Source organism: Canis lupus, chromosome 31 (assembly GCF_003254725.2).
Source record: "Canis lupus dingo isolate Sandy chromosome 31, ASM325472v2, whole genome shotgun sequence".
Lineage (NCBI taxonomy): Eukaryota > Metazoa > Chordata > Mammalia > Carnivora > Canidae > Canis > Canis lupus.
The window spans coordinates 27,917,850-27,942,089 of NC_064273.1; the positions used below are offsets into that span (position 1 = coordinate 27,917,850).

Below are 24,240 nucleotides of genomic sequence, written 5' to 3' on the forward strand. Positions count from 1 at the left end.
AAATGGAGTTTCTTTACAGACATCAACCTAAGCCTATAGATCTGCTTAATCAAATAGCAAAATACCTTCCAAAATATATGAGTCAAACAAAATCTGAAGTCTTTTAGATAGCCTACAGACACATACCTTAACTGAAGACCAAAACTGTCGTTGAAAAAACAAATAAGGCCCAGAATTTTTATTTTCCAAGACACTAAGAAAAAAAAACATGAGCAAACATTTTATATATTAAGTGCCATGTGATTCCTGGAGAAGATTTCTACAAGTTTTAAAATAGATAAACAAAAGAGTTAAGTAATTTTTCAAATTTTCAAATAACTATATTCCAGAAGGGAAGTTTTAAAAGATAATGGAAATAGTGCTGAGATACAAAGGGGAACAAAAAGTTTTATTTGCTTTATCCTGCTTAAGGGAACAATTTCCCCACCAACTTAAGTCTCTTTGGGCTACAGGTTTACACTCAATACATAAAGTTATATATTCAAGCTACCTTTAGTTTTTCAAGAATTTAAGAAGTCTTCTCTGGAAGATAATGGAGAATATTATCATCTTTAATGTTTTGAGGTGTTACTTACTTTTTGGGATACAAGGGCATGAACACATCATCATCTAAAGTTCTCCTCATTCTTAATAAAAGTGCTTTTAGGTACACCTGAAGAATAAAAAACAGATCACACATTTTAATAAGGGTCATGATAAAAGTTGAATTTTAAGAAATAAAAACAAGTCATATTCTAAAATATACTATGTAGTATTTGATTTCAAGTCAATAGTCTTCTTCAATTTTTTACCTTTCTCTCTAAAAGCATAAAGGTCTTTAATACTCACTATTCTTAATTGGGCCCTCAACTACCAGGCAATAAAGCCACTTAGAAATCTGTAAACCCTTAGAGTCTACTATATCACTAAGATTTAAGATCAGACACATAATCTGGTTCTTCTCAAAATAAAGTCAGTGAAAATAGTGATAAAGAGTACCTTTTCTCAGGCACCTGAGAGGGCCAGGGGGTTAAAACCTCTGCCTTCGGCTCAGGTCATTATTTTGGGGTCCTGGAATCGAACCCCTGCTCAGGGGGAGCATGCCTGTCCCTTTCCCTCTGCACCCCCTACTCATGCTGTCTTTCTCACAAATAAATATGTAAAATCTTAAAAAAAAAAAAAAAAAAAAAAAAGAGTATATATTCTGTGTCTAAACAGCTCCTAAGAACGCCAGAGGTTGGCAGCAATCTCAAGTTTGGAAACTGTTTTTAAATGTTTTAGCATTTAAATCATCAGCAGTTACCCACTGTAGTAGTTTTACATTCTTCTTTTCCCAAAAAAATAAAGTTCTTAAAGGGATGTTTGATTAGTGGGGGGTGGGGAGGTGAGAAGGATGAGAGGCTACGTGGAGTAATGATATCATCTCGCCAGAGATTTTTTTTTTTTAATTCATGATAGACACAGAGAGAGAGAGAGAGGCAGAGACACAAGCAGAGGGAGAAGCAGGCTCCATGCCAGGAGCCCGACGCGGGACGCGATCCCGGGACTCCAGGGCCGTGCCGTCGGCCAAAGACAGGCGTTAAACTGCTGAACCACCCAGGGATCCCCTCGCCAGAGATTTTATTTTATTTTATTTTTTATTTTTTTAAAGATTTTATTTATTTATTCATGAGACACAGAAAGAGAGAGAGACACAGGCAGAGGGAGAAGCAAGCTCCATGCAGGGAACCTGACGTGGGACTTGATCCCGGGTCTCCAGGATCACATCCTGGGCTGAAGGCGGTCTAAACCGCTGAGCCACCTGGGCTGCCCTCACCAGAGATTTTAAAATTAAAAATGATTATCTCAAACCTTGTATATTTCAAGCTGTAAAGGACCAGATGGCCTGAGAGAATGAGATTTTCTGGCAAGTCTTAGAACGTATCACTCATTCCCTCAACTCTTGCTCATTTTAAAAGGAAAAGGTAGGGAAAAACCTTCTACAGACAATAAATAAATTAATTACCTGTGTATTTTTGTTTTCTGCATTCACTACTGAAGGATATCCGTTTATTAATTTTAGTGTAATTCCAACCATTCTTGAAGTCTGTGTCGTAGAAAAAGGGTCCCACATATTTTCAGCTATTACTATTAAGAGAAAAGTACAATGTGTTGAGATACAGAAGTAAATTGGAGTTGACTTAAATCTGCTGTCAAGCAGTCCTCAACTTATAAATGCCAATCCTGATTTACTTTTTCTCTCTTTATAGTATAAGCTGCAGTCTTCTTTGTCCTCTTAACAATGGGAACGCTGAGGATTAGGCAAATGTGGGGAGGGCATAGATTCGTCCTATTTTCTGCTGCTCAGCGATAATAAACATTGCCAGGGAGGGGAGGATTTCTATATCCTAGGAGATGTCCCAGCATCAAGAATTCCTAACTAAACTTAAAACTTTATTTTTAATATTTTAAATAGGTTCCCACACCAATGATTCCTAATCTTTTTTTCAGAAATTGATGGAAGTAATGAAAATTGCTCCCCAGGAAAATGTGTACCCTCCTGCCAAAGTATGTATTCAGTTTTGCCTCAAATAGTGTATAAAAGTCTCTAAAATTCATCTATGGATCAATTACTGTCTCCAACTCCAAGCCCACCCCATGTCCTAGGTTAAGAGAAATCTATCCTTTAGTCCAGTGGTTACCTTAGCATTTGTAATATAACTTCCATGAGGAAATACGCTCTGGTTAGAAACTCATAAAAATAGAATTGGAAAACCCATGTGTTTAAATGTTCAATTCAGAAATCTCTACCTGTTAGTTTAGGAAGAATCACCTTTTCCACAATGGTAGGCAATAGTGCAACATCTACATCATCTTTCTCTTGCTCTCGCTCTTCACAACCATAAAATAGCAAAGATTCAAACCACAGCATATTCTCAAAATCACGACATTTTGCCTAGAAAAAAGAATGTTATAAGCAAAACATTTAAAATATCTGCTATTTCTGCTTCTAGCCATAATTAAGAATAACGGACAGGATTTAACCTTTAGTCATAAACAAAAACTGTACGAAATATATGAAACATCTATTTTCAGACACTGGACAAGGTAGTATAGGAAGATGGCCCCCAAAAGGGAGACAATCACATGAGGTGAGCTCCTGGTGGAGAGAGCAGAGCAGGGTGGGAATCGCAAGCAGAGCAGTTTTATTCAGTTGTGGAGAAAAGTACTGGAGTTCAGGGTGGCTGAGACAACTGGAAGTGGTGGGGGCAGAGGAGGGAGTGACCCAGAACAACGACTCCAAAATGCACACAAATCCCCAACCATTGCTGTGTTCAAAGACACAATATCCAGCAAAGAGCAAATGGGAGCTGGAGGTCAAATGTTCAGTTTTTGTTTTTCAGTTGTTTCCAGGGCTCCAACCTCAGTCCTCTTCCCCTTACAACTTACACATTCAACCCAGCCAATCTCACTCAGGCCCATGGTTCTCTGTCCACATGTAGGTAACCTCTAACACTCTCCCTTAAACAGGGCCACTGAACACATATAGGCCATCTAGCTTCCCCTCTTATAAACCAAGCCAACAGGTCCAATTGATTCCACTTCCTAAATTTATCAATTTGTATTATTCTCCCAATTTCCATTACCACCTACTTAGTTCAGGTCCTCTTTTTACATCTGCCTCACTGAGCTTTCCCATGAGGTTCTAAATCTTTCTAGGACCAAAGAATCAAATTCTTATTCATTCATGTTCATATCCCAGTGTCACTATGTATAATTTTATTTTTTTTCTTTTTCTTTTTTTTTTTTAATTTTTATTTATTTATGATAGTCACAGAGAGAGAGAGAGGCAAAGACACAGGCAGAGGGAGAAGCAGGCTCCATGCACCGGGAGCCCGATGTGGGATTTGATCCTAGGTCTCCAGGATCACGCCCTGGGCCAAAGACAGGCGCTAAACCGCTGCGCCACTCAGGGATCCCACTATGTATAATTTTAGTTGAGGAAAGCACTGTATGTAACCTGAAAATCACAAACAGCTCTCTTCAGAAGGAAGACTGCATAAAAGATCATGACATTATACAATCTGTATTGTAGCCCTGTGACCGTATCTCCCTTGAAAAATATTTTGCTAGCTTTGAGATTAAAATTATCCAGGCATCATGTTATATTGCTTGGTACTAGTGACACAAGCCACTTACCTCGAGAGGAGTCCAAGTGAGAAGCTGTAGCCGTATAAGGGGGTTGAACAGCTTTGGCAAACAAAGGCCGATGTAAGCATCCTTGTAGGACAGATAGTATTTTGAACGCCATGCCTCAAATTGGGATTTAATACAGTCAATTGAATAGAAACTTTCAAGGACATCTTCAAAAACCTTGCTGGACTCTTTTGAAATGCGATCTAAAGAAAACAACAAAAACCCCACAGAGAACCATAATTTAGTATGGAGTAGACAAAACACAATTCAGTATTTTCTTTGTAGCTTCAGAATCACTCAGGCTCATTAACAGAAGAATCATTATTAATTGCAATTTAACAGAAAGCATAAAGAGAGTAAGTTTAGGTTTCAAATGTCTCTTATGCAAACCAGAGTGTTTGCACGGCTCCAATATATACCATTTCCTATTCCCAGAGTTTTGTTAAATGCCACCTGTCCCCCAACAAGTTTCAAATTTCAGTTACTATGGTATATTAATCATGAGTAATTGCATGAAGTACAGACTTTGCTGCTAGTTCTTCAGTTCACAAATCACTATAAAGATCAGAAGTGCATTATGATCAGTGAACAATCATAACACTTCTTTCAAAATCTGTTGGTGAGTGCAAGGATGGACACAGACAAGTATCAGTAATGAATGTTAAGACCTTTAAGTGGAAGGTTACTTGATGACACTGATGACTTGGGAAACAGGAATCTTTTATAATGGGGAGATCTACTTGTGACAATCTTCTCAAGATCAATCTTAATATCACTAATACTGGGACAACTCAACCTTTGCCATCTGATATTATACAATAAGTAGCAGGCTCTTATATGAAGTATTCTTGCCAAAACAAAGCTTAACTTGAAGCTAATCAAGTCTTCAGACTTAAGTGCCGGCTTACGTTGAAATACAGTGAATGGAAAAATCAAACTAAGACTATGAGAAAACAGACAAATTTAGAATGTAGAATGCAAATAAGTGGCCTGATCTCTTCAAAAACCCAATGTCTTAAACAATAGGGGTGTGTAGACGTGTAAGGAATTCATGGACATTGATTAATTCTAGGGAAAAAAATGGAACCAAATACAGGGCAGGAAATCTCGTGTGGATTCTAGTTTGGAAAATACAGAATAATCCACCAAAAAGAGTCTCAAGAGCTGCTACTAAATAGACACAATATTAAGAACTTGTAGTTAAAACATGCTCAACTGCTTATAAAGTATCATGATGTTTATAGGTTACTTTGAAATAGTTCAGCAATATACATACACACAGGTATACCACCCCCTCCCTCAACTTGGTAGAACTGTTGAATCTGGGTGACAAGTACATGAGTGATCACTGTGGTATTCCTTCTAATTTCTGTCTGTTTAAAAATATTCACTATAAAAAGGTGGGAGAAAAATAGACTTCTCTAACTAAGTTCCAATGGCTTGTAGCCGGTAAAACTCCAAATAACCACAACCAATGATGGGAAATGAAGACTTCTGAAGACCCCCCCCCTTTTTTTTTTTTTTTTAGTACAAAAATATTTATTAATGAAAAATACAGTTGTACTTCAATGAGTTGAAAGTTCCAGGAGCTTTTCTGGCACATATTGGTAGTAACTATTCCTCTTGGTTGAAATTATTCAGAACTCCCCAAATCAGTAGTTTCCTTCAGGGCTGAGTGTCCCATGGCCGAGCTGTACCTTCCTAGGACAGGTTGCATTAGGGCTATCCTTGGGAATCTGACACTTTTTTTTTTTGGTCACTTAAAATTCTATGATTCTGAAGAGTAATATCATTTATTATGCAAGTGCTAAATAAAGCCCATGATAAGGTATCATCACTATTTTTGAGAATTCATCATATATTCAGTTAAGAAAAATGGGTGCAAGTTTTTACAATTAAGAAAAGAGTGGCTGATTCTAAACGCAGAGGCCACAAAACTTCACACCGCCTTATGGTAAAAACCACATCCAAATAGAAACAAAAGTGGCAATAAATCTCATTTCCCAATAAATGTCTAACCTTTTTCCAGATTGAAATTTGTAATATCTGTAGAAGTTTCTTCATCATCACTGGAAAGGCCTTCAAGGTGATCTGCCATCTTACCGGTTTGCTCTCTGGCTTGTCTACGACGAGTCCTAAATAACAAAGATCATGTTCCCAAACCAGATAGAAGAGATTCCTCCCTTTGCAAACAAAGCAAAAGCCACACATTTTTAGAATTACCTCCTGGCCTCCCGTTCTGCAATCCTGCGTTTTGCATGCTCTTGATACAGTGCCCGATCTCGCCCAAAGGAATCAAGATTTGGTGCCATTAGAGCTTTATCTGTAAAACAACAATAGTTAAAATTAAAAGCCTTCCTTCAACAATCTTGAGGAAAGAGTTTGCACAGAATAAGCCATAATGATAGACTGTTTGCTAATCTCAATGGCAGGATTCTGCAGTAACTGGTAAACCAGATAGTTCTGTAGTTTAGAGCAAATCTCAGTATTATTCTGCGTTCCCATGAAAAGGAGTAGAAAAATAAATGGAGAGTTCAACAACCCTACACAAATACAATTGGGCTTAATCACTGTTTTTATATCTACTTGTAAGAACTAGTTGATGCTATCATGATAATCAAATAAATTAAAAATCAAAATTACCTGTGCAAAGGGAAAAATAATAGATTACTTTTTAAGGAAGAAGTTAAGCATCACATGTTGAATGGTATGACAGAAAAGAAACACAAGTAGGAAGGATGAGAAAAACAGCTTTGTTTCAGAGAAGTTAGTAATCTATCCTATTTACTCTGATTTTGCTGAGTAGAAATTTATTCTCCTTACTATTTATAGAACAAAGGCAGAATCAACATGCAGACTGGAAACATGATCTAAGAAGACCAACTTAAATGCTGCCTCAAACAATCGCTTTCAAAGCAGAATTCTGTACTTCTTTTGCTTCCTATTTTCATCTCTCTTTAACTTTCTAGGGCAACTTTCTAGCCTTAACCTTCCAACCTTCCTATTTAAATTTATATTTCAGTCACCATGTTTTTAATTTCTAAGAGATGGTTCTTATTCTTAGAATACTCCTTTTCTATAGCATCCTCTAGCTTATGTCACATGTAGGACACCTCCTATGACCTCCCAAAGGGTAGCAAGTATATTTTATATTTCCTTCTGTCACCTGCGTTGTCTTTGTTTCCTCAGTTCCTCTGGTTCTATTGTGTGTGCTGCGATCTCTGATGATCAGTAACTACCTCAAATAAAAGAATGAGCCTGAAAGTTCTGTGGACAAAGGTGGGTGGTGTCTAACAGCAGCCTCTAGATCTGACCACTGGGAGAATGTCAACTCTTCTGTTGGGGGCTCCCAGATGTTAGTGTCTCAGAGTCTTTTCTCTGGACCCATTCTCTTTCTCCAGAGAACTGTCCTCTAATCTCTTGTCTAGGGTAGGAAGAGGAGTGGTGGTAATATCTGTCTGCAATACTTCTCTCATTTCTACATTTTATAAAGATAATCCATAAGACAGGGATCAAAATAGAAGCCAACAATCCCAGGGATAGGATACAGGGAAAAACACATAAAATGAAAAATACTGATTTAAGGTTTTTGCTACTTTCCCCCAATATCAGAGATGTGCCACCAATAGCAGCAACAGGAAAAAAACAAACCCCAAAATTAGCCCTCTACACTTCAGGGTATCCTAACTACTACAGACCCAACTATTTTAAAAGTTGACTTTCTTACTGAATTGTTCATTCATATTTCAAAATAGTTCTGACATTAGGAAGGAAGTCTGTTCTAGAGTTCAGCAATAATAAAGAAAGATGAGCATGGTAAACAAGCCTGTCCCTGTTGCACCTCAATTGTGAGTTCACACAGCACAGGTAAATTAGCTAAAGCCCCAAACTATAAAAATGATTCTTGTCTTTTTAAGAGGTATCCTTCCTTAAAGAAATAGTTTAAAAATACTCATTGCTATTATAAATACTTAAAATGTTGCTATGTTTATAAAACTCTACAGTATATTAAGAGAGATATGAGAGGGTAGATGATTAAGGGATAGCCTCCTTCACTTCTCTAAGAACTACATGCAGTAACTGTGGCAAGTGTTCACAAATCTCAAAGGATTAATTTCAGGTTGCTTCTTTAAAAAAAGATCAGAAATGGAAGGGATACTTTTGTGTCCCATGTAATGCTCCTCAAACCTCTGACAATGAATACTCCCTTCCAAGACAGTATTTTTCACTTTCTCATTACTTTTGACTTCCTTTTCAACTTTCAATCTAATTAATATACATCATTCAACCCTTACTTCTAATTCCACTTAAGTAAATAGCTCCAAATTATGAAGAACAGATCATAGGTAGGAAGAGGTATTTGGTAAAATGCACAGCTCATACAAACCATTTAACTTAAGAAGGAATCACTTCCCTTCATAGAAGGTTACCTGTAATCTGCCCAGAAATCTGGTTCTGCCTGGATCAAAAGTGATCTGGAAGGCCTGCATTAGCCATCTAGGTGCCCAATACTGTGGCAATAATCCAACTTAAGCTTGTGAGGCAAAAGTATAAGATCAAAGCCATTCATATGGCTCACATATGAGTCTCGCTCAGCTCTGAGGGCCATACTACCATCTCTTTACAATGCTCCAAACCCATCCCACACACAGGATGCCTTCTCAGGGATCCAGCATCTACTTTAGATGACACGCTGTATGACAAAGCACTATTTTCAAAAAGAATAATACTAGGGCCCTTGGCACTTGGATCACCCGTGGTTAACATGCAGATACTGGTCACCATCCAAGACCTAGCAAAAACCTCTGGGGATAGGACCAGGAAACCTGCATTTTAAATTTGTATCACGTGTAATTCTCATGCACACATCATTTAGAACTGTTGAGATAGGAACAAAGAGATGACAAAAGAAGCTACGAGAAATCCATGCTGGGAAAATTCCTAATAGAGCACCAAAGAATATGGAGCACAATGGAAAAACGGAATTAAAAAGTTTAAAACATCTGGTTAAAGAATCACAGCTGAACTATTTAATAAGAGGTTTCCAATTAATTTTGGTTTTTCATAACATAATGAAAGGAATACAAACTGAATCTCTAAATTTTTACATTAAAATTTCAAGAATTGGAGGCATCAACTGACTCACTAAAAAACCTAGGATAAAAGGCAAAGTAGAGAATAAAAAATTTTTGCCTTCCTCGGAGACATGAAGCTCAAAAATCCCCTAATCTTGGAGTTGTTTGTTATGTCATTAAAACCCCCTCTGCCCTCTTTAGTACTTTCCTAATCTCTAAACTCAGAATCTTTGACTGTTATCAGCAACAGCATTTGTATTGGTGTTATGAACAGGATGAAAATGGGAGGGGGGGATCAATTAGGGCCAAATGATAGTGATTTTAAGATAAAATGCTGATGTCTTTTCTATACTCTAAAGAATGAAAAAGTATATCCAAAGAAGAATAAGATTGATAGAATATCAGTGCACGTTTTTGAGCTCTTAAACACAGTCCAAGTACGTGCTGTTTTAAGTTTTAGAACTACCTGACACAAGAGCAAGGAAATGTGCTTCTTAAAAAAAAAAAAAAAAAAGCTAAGCTCTCTAATTTTCAATTAGGCTGCACTAAGTAAACAAGGTTGTTTAATGAATAATAAAAACCTTCAAGATGGACTGACTTGAATGGCTTGAAAACTCCGAAGATTCATCTTTAATATCATCTTGTCGTCTTTGGACAAGGCGGGAAGCTCGCTGTTTGTACAGCTGATGTATTGCTGATTCAAGTTCATTAATCAGTGGCACCTGTAAAAATACAACACACTCCGTAACACCAAACTCCTCAGTTGCTTACTTAGTTGAGGGTTCCATACTATTTCCGGATTTCTGAAAAAGTACCCTCTATGGACAGAATAATCATGAACTCCCAGTGGGACACAATAGCAATTCGGTTTTAGGTGTTTAGAACACATCTCTTCTTTTAATCCATACATAGAGCTATAATGTCCAGTGCCTAGCTATCGGAGTAAAAGTTTGGTTAGGAAACTTAACACTTAGTAAATATTAGTAAAGAGAGCAAGTAAAGAAATGTCAAAAATTGTAGTGCTTTTTTCTTTCAGAATAAAGTATTTGCAAGTCTTTTAATGTCCATTTTTAATTTTCTAGCAGCATGATCTACCTTAGAATTTTTGTAGCTTAAAATAAACCATTATTGCTGTACAGTACCAAAAAAAGGCAAGGGCTCCATGAGCAGGTAAGAATGGGAGTCTGCTAACTGCCCAATTCTGGACGCTTAAACTGCTCTGCCACTCACATGAACCAAGCATCTTATGGTAATGTCACACTACATTGCAGCTTTATCACACGTTCTTCACTGTGAACTGCATTCACTTACGTTATAGTAAGACAAATAAAATTTCTAGCTTTCACTAACCTAATATCAATACCTCGAACTCAGAAAACTTCCTATAAAACGTTTAAATTTTTCCATATTTTGAAATAAAATAATAAAATTCATTACATGAATTATCAGTTTACAAAGTCACTGGATTTTTCCAGGTTAATATCCACAACTAAACATTCACTCGGTTCATACAGCATACAAAAGCTTATAGCATGAATCCTAACTTAAAAAGAAAAAACAGAAAACTTTCTCTTTATCAATATCTTATAACAAAATGCTATGCAACTTTCACAAAACACTAACGACCACTACACATACCTGAGGAAACCAGAAATTCTAGTTTCCTGATGGTTAGTGCAAATGGAAAACACATTATTTAGAGTTTGGGAACACTGGCACCAAGTGTTATAGCAGCTTCCTGAACTGAACAGACTGCAAATGGAAAATAAAAAAAGGCAGGTGGAATTCAAAGATGTCTGTAATAAAAGCAATTTTATACACTTGCATGATTCTGTTGAAAAAGTAGATGTTCACAGAACGATCAAACTGATGGAGTTATTTTAATTTCTACTATGCCACACCATGGGCAACAATGTCCCCAAATCTGCCCTGATTATCTTAGACAGCTGAGCCCACAAGAGTCTATCTTTAAAATTTACGAGTGATTTTTTTTTTTTTTTTAAGCATTTGGTGCTATATTACTGTGACTTACACTTCCCCATCCCCCTAGTTTTTTCCACACCACACAGGACTAAAGACTAACGTATCCATATACCTAAGGTGCATTCTTTCAGCCCTGGAGACTGTTAACATTCCTCTACTGTAAGAGCTACACACCACAGGTTGAATCAGACAATTTAATTATTCAATTTGTAGTTAAAGTTCTGATAATGTAATTTTTCTGTTTAGGTCATTGGAATGCTTTTCAACAAAGCTGAGAAAAGTCTGAGAACAAAAACCTTCCAACACTTCTTCAGCTCTCTTTCATGTTTCTTAACAATATTGATTTGTCTCAAGAGTATGCACCATGACAATTTCTTTACCCTCTCCAAACTCAAAATTGTTCTTGACTATTTTTATTTCAAGACCAAATTTAAGGCGAAGGAAACAAGAAGGAAGATGACTAAAGGGAAATAAAACAATGGAAAGTTAAAATGATCTTTAAATAATTAAAAAATCTAAGTTCAAAACTACTTAAACTTTTATAACAAAAGAGGAAAAAAAAAAACAAAGAAATGTTTATCTATGGCCTTACCCTGAAGCAAATTTTTATAGTATAAAATGAATATTCAAATGTATCCAATTACTCCTAAATAATATTTCCAAGGCAACAATTTATGGCATTATTAATTTAGTTGTAGTCTCTTAATAAAGCTCAATCCAATCAAAATATCAAAATGAAATAAAACTCATCCTTAAAATAAAGGATTATCTACCTCTGTGCCTCTGAAACCATATTAGCACAGTCTTAAGTGATTTCTCTAGAAAATTGAGATCAATAAATTATGCTACTACTTGTTTTTAAAACAGCAATTGAATACCATATGAACCAGACATCCTAGCAGTCTCTTTAATTCAAGAATGATATAATTGAGTTAACCATATTACTATCAATTTTTAAGTTAAGCTTATGGTTACAAGTGTATGAGTTTACTGAAGTTAGTTCTAAAAGCAAAGGTACTTCAAGAAAAAAAAACTCCACAGGAACAAACCTTACTTACAAAGTATGGTTTAAGACAAAGATTCTTTCTCTAGTCAGAGTTGCCCACCATGCCCACTGGGCTCAAAAGGACTTTATTAACAGGAAGAACACAACCACCAGCTCTGATACCTATGTCCACTTCCTACCTTGACTCTATTGCCTGCAGCATCAAATCTGTTTCTTTCCCACCCTTGTACTAGTCACCCTAAGTCAGTGACCTGCCACAAGGGATATCATAGCTCAGGCTATAGCTGCTTCTTCAGAAGTCAGGTGATAAAGACAAGAACGTGATAAGCCCTACAAATAAGACCTGGTGAATGCTGTCTCCACCTGCTCTGACCACAGATTGCCTAAGAACCAGTAAGACCCATTAGGAAGACATAGTCTAGGATTGTTCTTTTTGCAAGTCTTTGGCTTTAGGGTATTGAAGCAATCAGCAGAGATAATAAAATACTCCTTTAAACATATAATTACAGACTCTATGCTAATTCACATAACCAAGAAGGGAAAAATGTGCCTCCTAATCCTGTATCACCTCAAAGTTCAGGATATTCAAAGATTTTAATTTTTTTTAAAACATAGGGCCACAAAGTCCATAGATGCTTATAAACCAATGCACCAAAAACAGTCATCTTAAAAAAAAAATTAAGTCATTTGAGAAGGGGATCCTATGTGCAGCTAATTTAAAAAATGCAAATAAGCAATACAAAAGAATGCAAAAAACTATGCCAAGTGACTACTACACAAAAAACAAGCAAAAACCCCAAACAAAAAACGAACTTGGAAGCAAGAAATGAGGCCTTCAAAGAAATTACGACCAATGTTACAGTTCCTGAAGTGGATAAAGCATAGGCTTATTTAGATGAAAACTATCAGTAGCAACATGACCAACTTTATCTAGTTAAAAAAAAAAAAAAAAAAAAAACTAATAAAATTTTCCAAGTTTATGCCTATTTGGAATTACTTGTGGAAACAGTTTGAAGGTTAAGTTTAGACCAGAACCATATTCCACCAGGAGTCCCTTATATTCTAATATTTCAGGGCCGGCCAAAAATCTATCACTATATTAAGCAGAACTTGCCAAAGTCTTATTTAAATATGCTCAACCTTTTTTGTTTTCAACAAAGGCACTATGCCATCCCCAAGATAGAATGCTGCTAATGAAGTGAAGAAAATGAAGCATGGCTTTTCATCACTTCTAGAGCTGAATTCAGTGGATATACAGAAATGATCTACACAAGGCCGTCTAGACCTCCCTAACTTTGCCTTAGTCAAAGAGATTAGTATTTTTGCATTCTTACCTTTTCACTGAAACACTCAAGCAAGTCTTGGACATACCCTCGCATTTCTTGCAAAAATTTATACCGTTCACCAATACCCCCAGAAGACCCTTCTAATCTTTCAATAGCCCTGGTAGAGTCCACTCGGCTTTGCAGATGTTTCTCATGCTGCTGTCGATTTGTTTTGTGCAGTTCTTTCATGGAGTCCAACCTTAAGAACACAAAAGGATAAATATAACACATTTACATCCAAAAGTCTGTGCTGTCAGGACTCTTGCAATATTATAATAACGCATTTAGTTCCACTATTAGAATATAAAAATACTTGGAGTGGCCATCTTTTCATCTGTACCGTTTTCCTCAAAAAAAAAAAAAAAAAAAAAGAAAAAAAAAGGAAAAAAAAGGCAGTTTACAGACTTCAAATAAAGTTATTTGGTGGGCTAACCAAAATCTTTTGCTTTTCCCCCCATATCTTGACTACACTTTTTCAAAGTCCGAGAGGTACAAACTCAGAACTGTCTTCAACAAGATCATGGAGTGGCATTTTTTATAACTTTTCGAGGCTTCCACAGAAGTAATCCAAGAAGGTAGCAGAACAAAGTATGAAGTCATCTTCTGTTTAGCTTTTGAAGATGGGCCAGTGAAATCTTCGTTGCGGATATTCTGCATCTGCTACCCCAGACTACATGTTGCCTGAGGGAACAGAAAGCTAGAGGACAGGTCTTTAAGAAGTTGATCTGCCCTACCTGTCTTTAAGCTGTTTCTTTACCAAATCAATAGTAACGGGAGTCATCTCATTACTGGGAGTTTTGAAAGGGACTGTATTATCTGTTTTTTGAGATTTGGCATCAGATGATCCATAGGCAGTATAACTATAAGGAATGCCATAGGATGAACCATAAGGCATCGTCTGGTAAGTGTTCTGGTAGTACATATTCACTTCAGTGGGCTGACTTGCTTGAACCTAGAAAAGAAATGGGGACACATATGAAAACTAACAGTTAAAACTATAAAATCACACCGCTAGTGTTAATATAAAAAAAAAAAAAAGCAAAAACAAATAGCAAAAATTATACCATTTTCCAAACAGTATGCCAATTAAGATAAATAATTTCAGAGTTCTTCAGAATCATGTAAAGGTAGGGTTTGGAAACATTCTAACTCTTATGGGATTGCTGAGAATCATTTCTTTTTTTTTTTTTTTTTTTTTTTTAATTTTTATTTATTTATGATAGGCACACAGTGAGAGAAAGAGAGGCAGAGACACAGGCAGAGGGAGAAGCAGGCTCCATGCACCGGGAGCCCGACGTGGGATTCGATCCCGGATCTCCAGGATCACGCCCTGGGCCAAAGGCAGGCGCCAAACCGCTGCGCCACCCAGGGATCCCTTTTTTTTTTTTTTTTTTTTTTTTAATTTTTATTTTGAGAATCATTTCTAATAATTTTCAAGAAAACAGTATATCAAAGAAGTTTAGAGTTGGAAAGGACATAAAAAATAATCCAAGGCCACCATGTTATGAATGGAAGAGAATAAATGACTTCTTATAAGTAAAGATAGATAAGCAGAGACTAGAGATCTAAGTATCCTATTTTCTTAACCCGCGTGTGCAAAATTCTGTGTCAAAACACCAGTAACAAAAGTAGTTTACATTTATGCAACACTTCCACTGTACTACTTAATTCTATAAAGCAAATTATTGTAACAATTGAGCAAGACTTTTCATCTACAGTTAAATTTTCACATTACAGAGAAATCCATTTTCCACAAAATAATTTCTAAAGTCAGAAACAATAAGCCATACAGAGAAGAAAGGTTTTATCTGAACAGCGGTTCTCCAATTCAGCGTGCATCACTGCTGGCTGCCCCCCACCCCATTTCTCATTCCCTAGATCTCAAGAGGGTGAGAATTTGCATTTCTCATAAGCTCCCAGCTGCTGCTGCTACTGCTGGTTGAAGGACCACTCTGAGAAATACTGATCTAAGAAACCAGACATTTTCCCATTATTCTGACTGTAAAGAGCAAAAGATAATACAGTTTATTTTAAAAGCTTATCAGATACATAACTTTATGTACTTTTCTTAACCACATTGGTTGAATGAATAAGATTCGATTCAATGTGCAATGTTTTTAACTCAACAAAATAGGCAAAAAAAGGTTTTCCATTTACTTTTTTTTTAATTTTTGAAGTGAAATCCTTTAGTTCTCACCTGAGGGATATTAATTCCTTTTCTTATCTGCTCCTGTTCCCATCGGCTGAGCTCTTCATCTTGTTCTCCAGTTACTAAAGCATCATCATCGCTCCCCTCGATGCCTACAGCCATAGCAGCAAAGAAAATTAAATACTTTTAGAAAAGCAGGGAGGGAAGAGATGCTATCCTGACACTTCAAAACTACTGGTATTAACTCAGTCTCACTAAAATGTCTAACCTGATCTCCTCTCCTTTGATCCTCCTGGCCTTGCTTGTCTTGGCCACCATATCCCTTGAAGCAAAGGCTAAGTATTATGTAATTGTTAAAACCTTAGAAAGGTTTCCTATTCTCTGTGAGCTTGACATCAAATCGACAAAGGGAAGAACAAATCTTAAAGGCCTCTAAAGAATGCTAAGCTGATTATAAAAAATTTATGCGTGTAAAGTGCTTAACATAGTACTGCCTACTCAGGAAGTACTCAATAAACGTTAGTTTCAACATCATGCTATAGTTTAAAAAAAATAAAAAAATTCCAATAAGACACTTGTACCCAAACAAAAACAGTCCTCAAACATTAAACATAGTTAAGTAAATGTGGGTACTTTTCATAGGACTATATTTAATAGCAAATCATATTTAATAGCAATGCAACAGGCTTACTATCGTATTAAATCAAGTTACCTATTTCCTCCGCAATTTTTTGTCTTTGTGACTTTTCTTTCACGGAAAAAACTATGCGGCGTTTCTCATCATCGTCTTCATCATCGCTGGCATCATTCTCATCTTCTCTAACAAGGCGGCCTTTACCAGGCTCACTATCATGAGGAGTGAAATCTCCTAATTCTCGGGCCATTTGACGCTTTTTCCTAGCAGCATGTATAAAAGCTGCATCTGGAATTTCTCCTGGAAACATATGATAAGGATTATAAAAGATAGAGGTATTAGGGAATAAAATTTCTAGTTTCTTGAAAATATGAAGGGTAAAATAATTTCAAAAACAGCCTGGTCGCAGTGACGTTCTAACTAACGTTAGTTACTGGTACTCCCCTTCCCAAAATGTGCCTGTAATCCATCAGATTTATTTTTAATTTAGCATAAATGGAAGCTAAAAGTCGCTAAGGACCCTAAAAATATATACATAATGGCAATATGTATGGGAAAGGGGGGAGGGGAAAATCCACCATACAGTTACTTTAACTGTAACTTTTTTTTCATTTTTAAGAAATAAACAAAAGTAATCAAATCATATTACTAAACTAGAAAGCAACCAGTAAAAAAGGCACCCAAAAACAAACCTTAAAAGCCTATCATAGTATGTTTCTGTTGCAAATAGTCTAAGTTCACCTGTAAGCATTCAGAATATATCATTGTGTACCTATTTCTTCCTCCTATTAAAGCAAAGTTTTTTCCATGTTGTTGTTTGGCATGAATATAATTTGTAATGGCTTAATCTACTACATGATCAAACTGACTTTTTACCTCAATAAAAATTAATGCCTTGCTACTTGTCTGTTATTTTAATGGCTTTGTAACATCAATCATGTTAAGTGTACCTTAACTTACTAAGCTGTTCTTCTCTTTCTAGATTCTTTTTTTTTTTTTTTAATTTTTTATTTATTTATGATAGTCACAGAGAGAGAGAGAGAGAGAGGCAGAGACACAGGCAGAGGGAGAAGCAGGCTCCATGCACCGGGAGCCCGATGGGGGATTCGATCCCGGGTCTCCAGGATCGGGCCCTGGGCCAAAGGCAGGCGCCAAACCACTGCGCCACCCAGGGATCCCTCTAGATTCTTTTTCTAAACATTTATTTACTGGAAAGCTGATTACCCAGAGAATAGTTCTGCAAACTATTCCCTACAGAAAAGTAAAAACGAAGTGTGGGCATAAAACTAGTAGTAATTACTTTTGCTTTTAGTAGCATTTCTAAAAATGTTAAAGTCTTGATGAAATACGTGAAAAAAAAAAAAAAAAGACTTCAGTTCCATTTATCCATTTACTCAAAGCCCCACATTTGCTGATGCCTGAGAGTAAACTTGGAAAATTAGAAAGTTTCTAGTTCTCTCACTTTATTTGCAAAAGGCAACACCCTGGCTTATATAGGAATGTCCTAAGAAACACCACTTCGCTACCTCCTTCCTTCACCATCGCTACACATGGCCCCTCCTTGGGGGCTTCCTTCATGTCTGAGAAGTATTTACAAGTACACACCTGGACGGAGAACGTTCAAAGAAGATAAAGCGTTAGAAAAGGCTCCACCAGCTTTTGGCTTTTCTTCCTCCTTCTCACTTTCCATATCCATTTCATCTTCACCATGTTCATTGATGATAACTCCATCTTCTTGACTGGTGTCCTTAACGTGTCCTGTTTTGTCCAAAGGTGGTTCGTCTACATTTTTGAAAAGTTATTAAAAGATGTTTAAAACAGACTGCATAAGGAGGCACCTTTTATTCATTTATAAGCTCAATTTATTCAAGTTGCAACTATTTTAATTTTCTTAAAACTCAAAACCACTGATGTATGAAAATGAAATATCAAACAATAGGCATTAAATGGGAAGTAAAAATAATACAGGGGTCACAGGAGTGCACTGGAGGCTCTGTTCAATTCCACCTTGAGTTCATTACATCAAAATTTTACTGAATTTATCAAAATTAACTGTTTCTTCCTCTAAACTCCCACTGATAACTTCATACCTCTTTGAAGCTTATTTCATCTTATATGCCAGTATTTTATTAAACTCAAAGTCCATCTGAGGCAGCTTTCCATCAAGAACAATGTTTATGAACCATATAAACCTCACTGTAGGCAGCCCCGGTGGCTCAGTAGTTTAGCGCCACCTTCAGCCTGAGGTGTGATCCTGGAGACCCGGGATCAAGTGCCACATCGGGTTCCCTGCATGGAGCCTGCGTCTCCCTCTGCCTGTATCTCTGCCTTTCTCTGTCTCTCATAAATAAATAAATAAATAAATAAATAAATAAATAAATAAATAAATAAATAAATAAAATCTTAAAAAAAAGAAAAAAAAACCCTCACTGTAATGAATACGTCAGGATTATCTTCTTAGGTCACAAATATTTGCCATCCATCACCTCAAGGGATAAGACCCTTTTAAGTCACATTTATACAGTGTAACTCTGACCCCACTGCCATGACTGAATGTTCAAGACTAACCAAAGCAGATTCAAAAAGTGACCAAAGCAGGATTTGTGACCAAAGCAGAGACAACCTGATTCTCTTTCCGGGAATCTGGAACTGAGACAGAAGACAAGTCAGAGACCAGGTGGCACTAAAAACCACCACATGTAAACCAGGAAGGGAGCTGGAGTGCACCACATTCTGCCATATGGACAGAGGAGAGAGCTCCCTAATGCTGAGGCCATTCCTAAGACTGGTCACAACACTGCTTTTCCTGCCACTGTACTCCAGGAGGCACCACTGTATCTTTATAGAGCTAACCAGTCCTACTGCACTATCAGTAGGACTGATGAAAAAAATCAAGAGGGGATCCCTGGATGGCTCAGCGGTTAAGCATCTGCTTTTGGCCCAGGGCATAGTCCTGGAGTCCCAGGATGGAGTCCCACATCAGTCTCCCTGCATGGAGCCTGCTTCTCTCTCTGCCTGTGTCTCTGCCTCTCTCTCTCTCTCTCTCTCTCTCATTAATAAATAAAATCTTAAAAAAAGAAAAAAGAAAGAAAAAATCAAGAAAAATCAAAGTGTTTTTCACCATGAGCACTGAACCTGGCACATTATAGGTATGATGAATATAATGAAATACTAGAAGTTTATTCTAAACATGATATTCTTCTATTGTTTCCCTAGCATGTTCCCCTCCCAAAAAGTGTTTCAAAGATTCTCTATTCTTCTCAAGCCATATTCCACTACCTTCAATAGGAATCCCAGAGATAACAACACTCCCCTACATACACACTTTTAACTTGACTAGGATTTAGGTCATTATGTTTTAAGCTCCTTAGTTTTCTCATTTATCTTCCTACCTCATTAGCCACAGCCTTCCTTCTAAAGTACATTCTGACACTGTAAGATTTAAAAATTCACCGTATCAGATGGATACGGTTAGACGAGAGTCAAAAACTATCCATTTCCTTCTACTCTAAACCCACACTACATCAATGGCTTTTAATAGAACTGGGAAATGTACACTAAACCAGGTAGGTATGTTCAGATAATGATTTCTGCAGATTTTAACAGACTGAGCAAATAGATTTTATGATTGATCACATACAAGTGCACAACATGGTAACAGCTGAGTTTTTGTTAGTGGACATGGATTATCCTTCCAGATGTCTTTATAAAAAGAGATACTAAATAATCTTTCTCTAGGCTCCTCTTTTATCTTCAATTTCTTCTACTACCACATCAGGAAACTTGTTTTCATGAACATTCTCTTTACCTTGATCAGGCCCTCCCATGCCTTTCTTCTGTCTACAGACACATTTCTATTGAAAAACTTCTCCTTGATCCCAATGGTCTCTCTAGCTACTCTCTCTGTCCTCTACTACTCTCTCTGACAAACTTCTGGAAAGCAGTGTGGACCTGCTGCCTTCTACTTCGTCACCACTTGTGCCTCAACCTGGGCAAATGGCCTTTGATTTCTTGCAGTCCCAGCTCCCATACCAGCTATCCCAATGGCTGCAGCTACAATTAATTCATACAGTATCAAGCAATTTAGCAAAAGATGTTTCTTCATCCAAACAGGTAAGAGCTTGTTTAGTGGGCTTGTCTCTTCCACCAGACATTCTCCTCCAGAAAGAAAACAACAGAAACCCTGAGAAAGTTCCCTCAACCCCATGGTCCTTTCTTTTCCTGACTTTTCTGGTCCTATTTCATACAAATGAGTATCATCATCTTGAAACTTTCCTGTCTCTTCTCTGGCTATTATGATTCTATTTAGTAAAATCCTCTTCTCTATGCATACATTTATTAAAGATAGAAGTCTTTGGTCCTCTGGAATTTCTCCTCCTTGCTGCTCCCTCATCGATTCCATTTACTTCTGCTATTAATAAATACCTTGCTAAGCACCATACCTAAATCCACATCTCCCCAACTGTTTACTGGCTATTTCCACTCAAGTTCAAGTTTAAAAGCAAACTCCTTATTTTATGAATAACACAAAAATGGGTTTTCTAACTTGACAGTAGTTGATTTGGAGATTAATGCACCTCTGCCTATCTAAGGAGGACTGCATAAGGAAGAGTTCAGGATTGTCAGCTGATTAATGAAAAGAGCTCCACAGCACCATCATTTCAGGGGTAAAGATGACAATATATAATACAGAGGCTCTACCTTTAGGGAGGACGTTAATTAAGTTACCTGGCAAGTGCAATATCAGTTATGTAAAAGTGGAAGACAGGTCACAGGGAAGGCCTCAAAAATCCCAGACTTGCTTCAATTTCTAATGGTCCTTTCTCATTTCTCCTGACCTCTCCTGCACTATTATATTGCACACAGTCGGTTCTCAAGATATTTGGGAAAAAAGCAGTTTCCTAGACTCCAAAATAAGTGGTTCCCCTAAAAATACTCCTCCTCCCACCTGCCTTCCCTATTTCTGTATATAATACAGAATTGTTCTCTCAGTCACCATGGCACAAAAGTTCAAATTTGACTGTTTCTTTTAAGTCCAATAGCTAAAGCCTATATCAAGCCTACCAATTTCTTCCTTGGAACATTTTTCAAATAATCCTTTCTTTTCATTTCTTCTCCCACACCCACAGCAAACATTTTTAACTCATCCACAATTTCCCACTGAGTCAGGAAAAGCCTTAGTCTTGCTCAACTAAGACCTTTTTAAACTCCCTATTAATTGATCAAAGCTGGCCCTTGATTTCAAACAGCTTTAGGGCTCCGATCTCTCCTTGCACCAATCCATTCTGCATGTTAATACCAGGTTAAAGTTTCAAAGGCATTTTTCATGTCACCATCTTGGCAAGCCACTGAACACAGCAACTCTAAACCCCTTATTGGAGATTAAACATCCTTCATAATCGGTCAACAATGTACCTTTCACCCCAAACCTCCACTTCCAAATCATCTACTTTGACCTGACAGGTATACTTGCTCTTGCCTTAGGTCACTTTAATCTTTGATGATACACTCTATCTTCCCTTTCCCATCTTTTGGAATTTAAATCATCAAAAACCCAGTTTCATATTCCACTTTATCTATAAAGCATTCCTTCTCCTGCCTCCAAAAAAAGAAAAAAAAATGTAGTTCCCTTTTAAACCACTCACTGGACATTTTGCCAAACACTAGGTCCAATGATACATTTAAGTAATTTTGATGCTGTCTCCAAAATTAGACTCTAAATTTGAGATACAATGACATACTTTTTCACATTAAGCCTATGGCTGAGAACCTGTGAAATAATTCTATCCTTAATTCCATAGAATAAAAAATTTCTCTAAGGTATTTGCGTGAGAATAACTCAGACCACAGCATATTATAATGAATCCACTTTCCTCCCAGACAAATAACTTTTTAAAATTGTTAAGCTTCAGTTGTGAAAGGGTGTGAGAAATGTCTGTACAATGCAGGCAGGGGCCTCACACTGAGGAGTCCTCACCACGTATCTGATAAGGCTACAGAATGAGAAAGCATTATCAATAAACATTAAAACAAGGGCGTTCCTAAAAGTTCTGCAAGAATTAAACCAACTGTGGAAATACCACCAAAGAAATTGAACACCAGTCTCTATAAAATACAAGTACAGGAACTTACACAGTACTACCTCAAACAGAAATAAACCTGGGTCTCAGGCTTAAAATGGGAAACTTCCTTTCTCTGGTCAACAGCAGCCTGAACACCAGCAGGAAAATTTGGGGAGGATTCAGGTGCTACAGCAGAAACATTTCAGCAGCAGTGAATTCTGTCTTTGTGAAAAATCACATTTACTGTGTAGTTGTGTTAGAATTAAATAATAGAACTGTATCAATATTCAATTTGGACCTCTGAAAACAATCGAGTCAACTGACTCTACATATACAGCAAATCCATTCAATCCCTGTGAGAAAGAGGTTTCATTTTGTTGTTTCAAAAGACTCCTATGAGTTTGGTACTTACTGTCTGCTGATGAGTTGAGTTCTGTTTTAATCTTCGATTTTTCAAGATCTTCTTTATATTCTTTCTTAAGTAATTTTACTATCTTTTTGCTGTAACTTGATTTCTTCACTTTGAAAACTTCTTCATTTTCTTAGAAAAGAAATTAAATGAAGTCTGTAGCAACCATTTCAGATAGCTTCGTTTCTAACTTTCACATGAACTTAGGTGCTTTTTGCATTCATCCAAATAGACACTCATAGAACAAAGCATTATATCATTTGAAGTTATTCCAAATCTGTCACAGACCCTCAAAAGCTGAAGTCAACTTCATAAATTAACCTCGCATAATGCAAATTTGAGACTTTTTAAAAGGCACAACATATGCAACTGCACAAAATTTTCCTGTCCTATTGTCTTCCTCAGGAGGAAAACAAAATCATTGAAAAAAAGCACATAATTACTTTATTAGGGTATCAAGGGAAAAAAAAAAACAAACACCCGAAATCAAAAGATGCTGGGTAATAGAGCTGTCAAGTCTGACTAAATCTTTGTCCATCACAAACTGACATATTATTTCAAGACTAAGCTGAGAACAAAGTAGTTTTCAAAAATAAGTTGGGTATGTATCCACCGCCTTTGATTTGAAATTTTTCAAGTCAAATGCAAACACTAGTTTGCATCACTGCATCACTATGCAAAAAAAAAAAAAAAATCTGGCAGTGGTCCTCTCAAACAAGATAAAAATTAACAGAAAGGTCAAAAAGAAACTGCCCACCTTACTGGAAAGATGAAAGCATCTTGCATCAAGATGCAAGTGAGATATCCAAAAGTCTTTCCTCCTAACACACGCTTAACTGAGTTACATAAACACACACACATGCAACTGGTCGGGAAGTTAGCTTTAAGGCTCATATATGATCAGAAAGCTAAATTCACTGCAGCTTGGCCTCTCACACCCGATTGGATAAAACGCCTTCAGTTACTATTGCACCGTCTCTCTCCACGGCACGAGGAAAGCCGGACGTCTGCACCCCTACTTATTCCCATAGGAAAACTGAGGCTTGGCATTTGCAAAGGACTGACCCAAGGTCACTCAGAACCAGGGCTTCCACTCCGGGGATTCTGCTCCCAGATTTAGGAAATCCTCCTTACAATCCCGGCCTTCCTAAGGTCAAGGATGCCTGGACAGACTCCCCCCAAGAGGCGTGGGCCCCGGGACCTGCAGAAGATTCCGAGACCCGGCCAAGAGCAGACGAGGGGGACCCAACTCAAGTTCTCCCCGACACACACCCGCCGGGGGGGTGGGGAGCAGGACGGGGGGCACTGAAATTTCCACTGAACAAAAATTCAGAATGACGGATCTGAGCAGGAAATGCACAGGAGGACGAGGAGGAGGAGGAGGAGGCGGTGGTTAAGAAAAGGCTGGCGGCGGCGCGGGAGCGCGTCCTCCGCCGGGAGCA

General features: G+C 37.3%; 1 protein-coding gene across 1 annotated transcript in view; it reads right to left on the reverse strand.

The window, feature by feature from the left end:
- PAXBP1 (PAX3 and PAX7 binding protein 1) overlaps positions 1-24,240 on the reverse strand; it is a 34,506-nt gene that overhangs the window by 9,661 nt on the left and 605 nt on the right. The window contains exons 2-15 of the mRNA XM_025449645.3: positions 22,802-22,930; positions 17,933-18,109; positions 16,406-16,627; positions 15,742-15,845; positions 14,279-14,496; positions 13,554-13,743; positions 9,829-9,952; positions 6,379-6,478; positions 6,175-6,290; positions 4,159-4,358; positions 2,770-2,914; positions 1,985-2,106; positions 576-652; positions 127-193 (exon numbers count right to left, since the gene is read on the reverse strand). Coding sequence (XP_025305430.1) covers positions 127-193; positions 576-652; positions 1,985-2,106; positions 2,770-2,914; positions 4,159-4,358; positions 6,175-6,290; positions 6,379-6,478; positions 9,829-9,952; positions 13,554-13,743; positions 14,279-14,496; positions 15,742-15,845; positions 16,406-16,627; positions 17,933-18,109; positions 22,802-22,930 — 1,991 coding nt within the window. The remainder of the gene's footprint in view (positions 1-126; positions 194-575; positions 653-1,984; positions 2,107-2,769; positions 2,915-4,158; positions 4,359-6,174; positions 6,291-6,378; positions 6,479-9,828; positions 9,953-13,553; positions 13,744-14,278; positions 14,497-15,741; positions 15,846-16,405; positions 16,628-17,932; positions 18,110-22,801; positions 22,931-24,240) is intronic.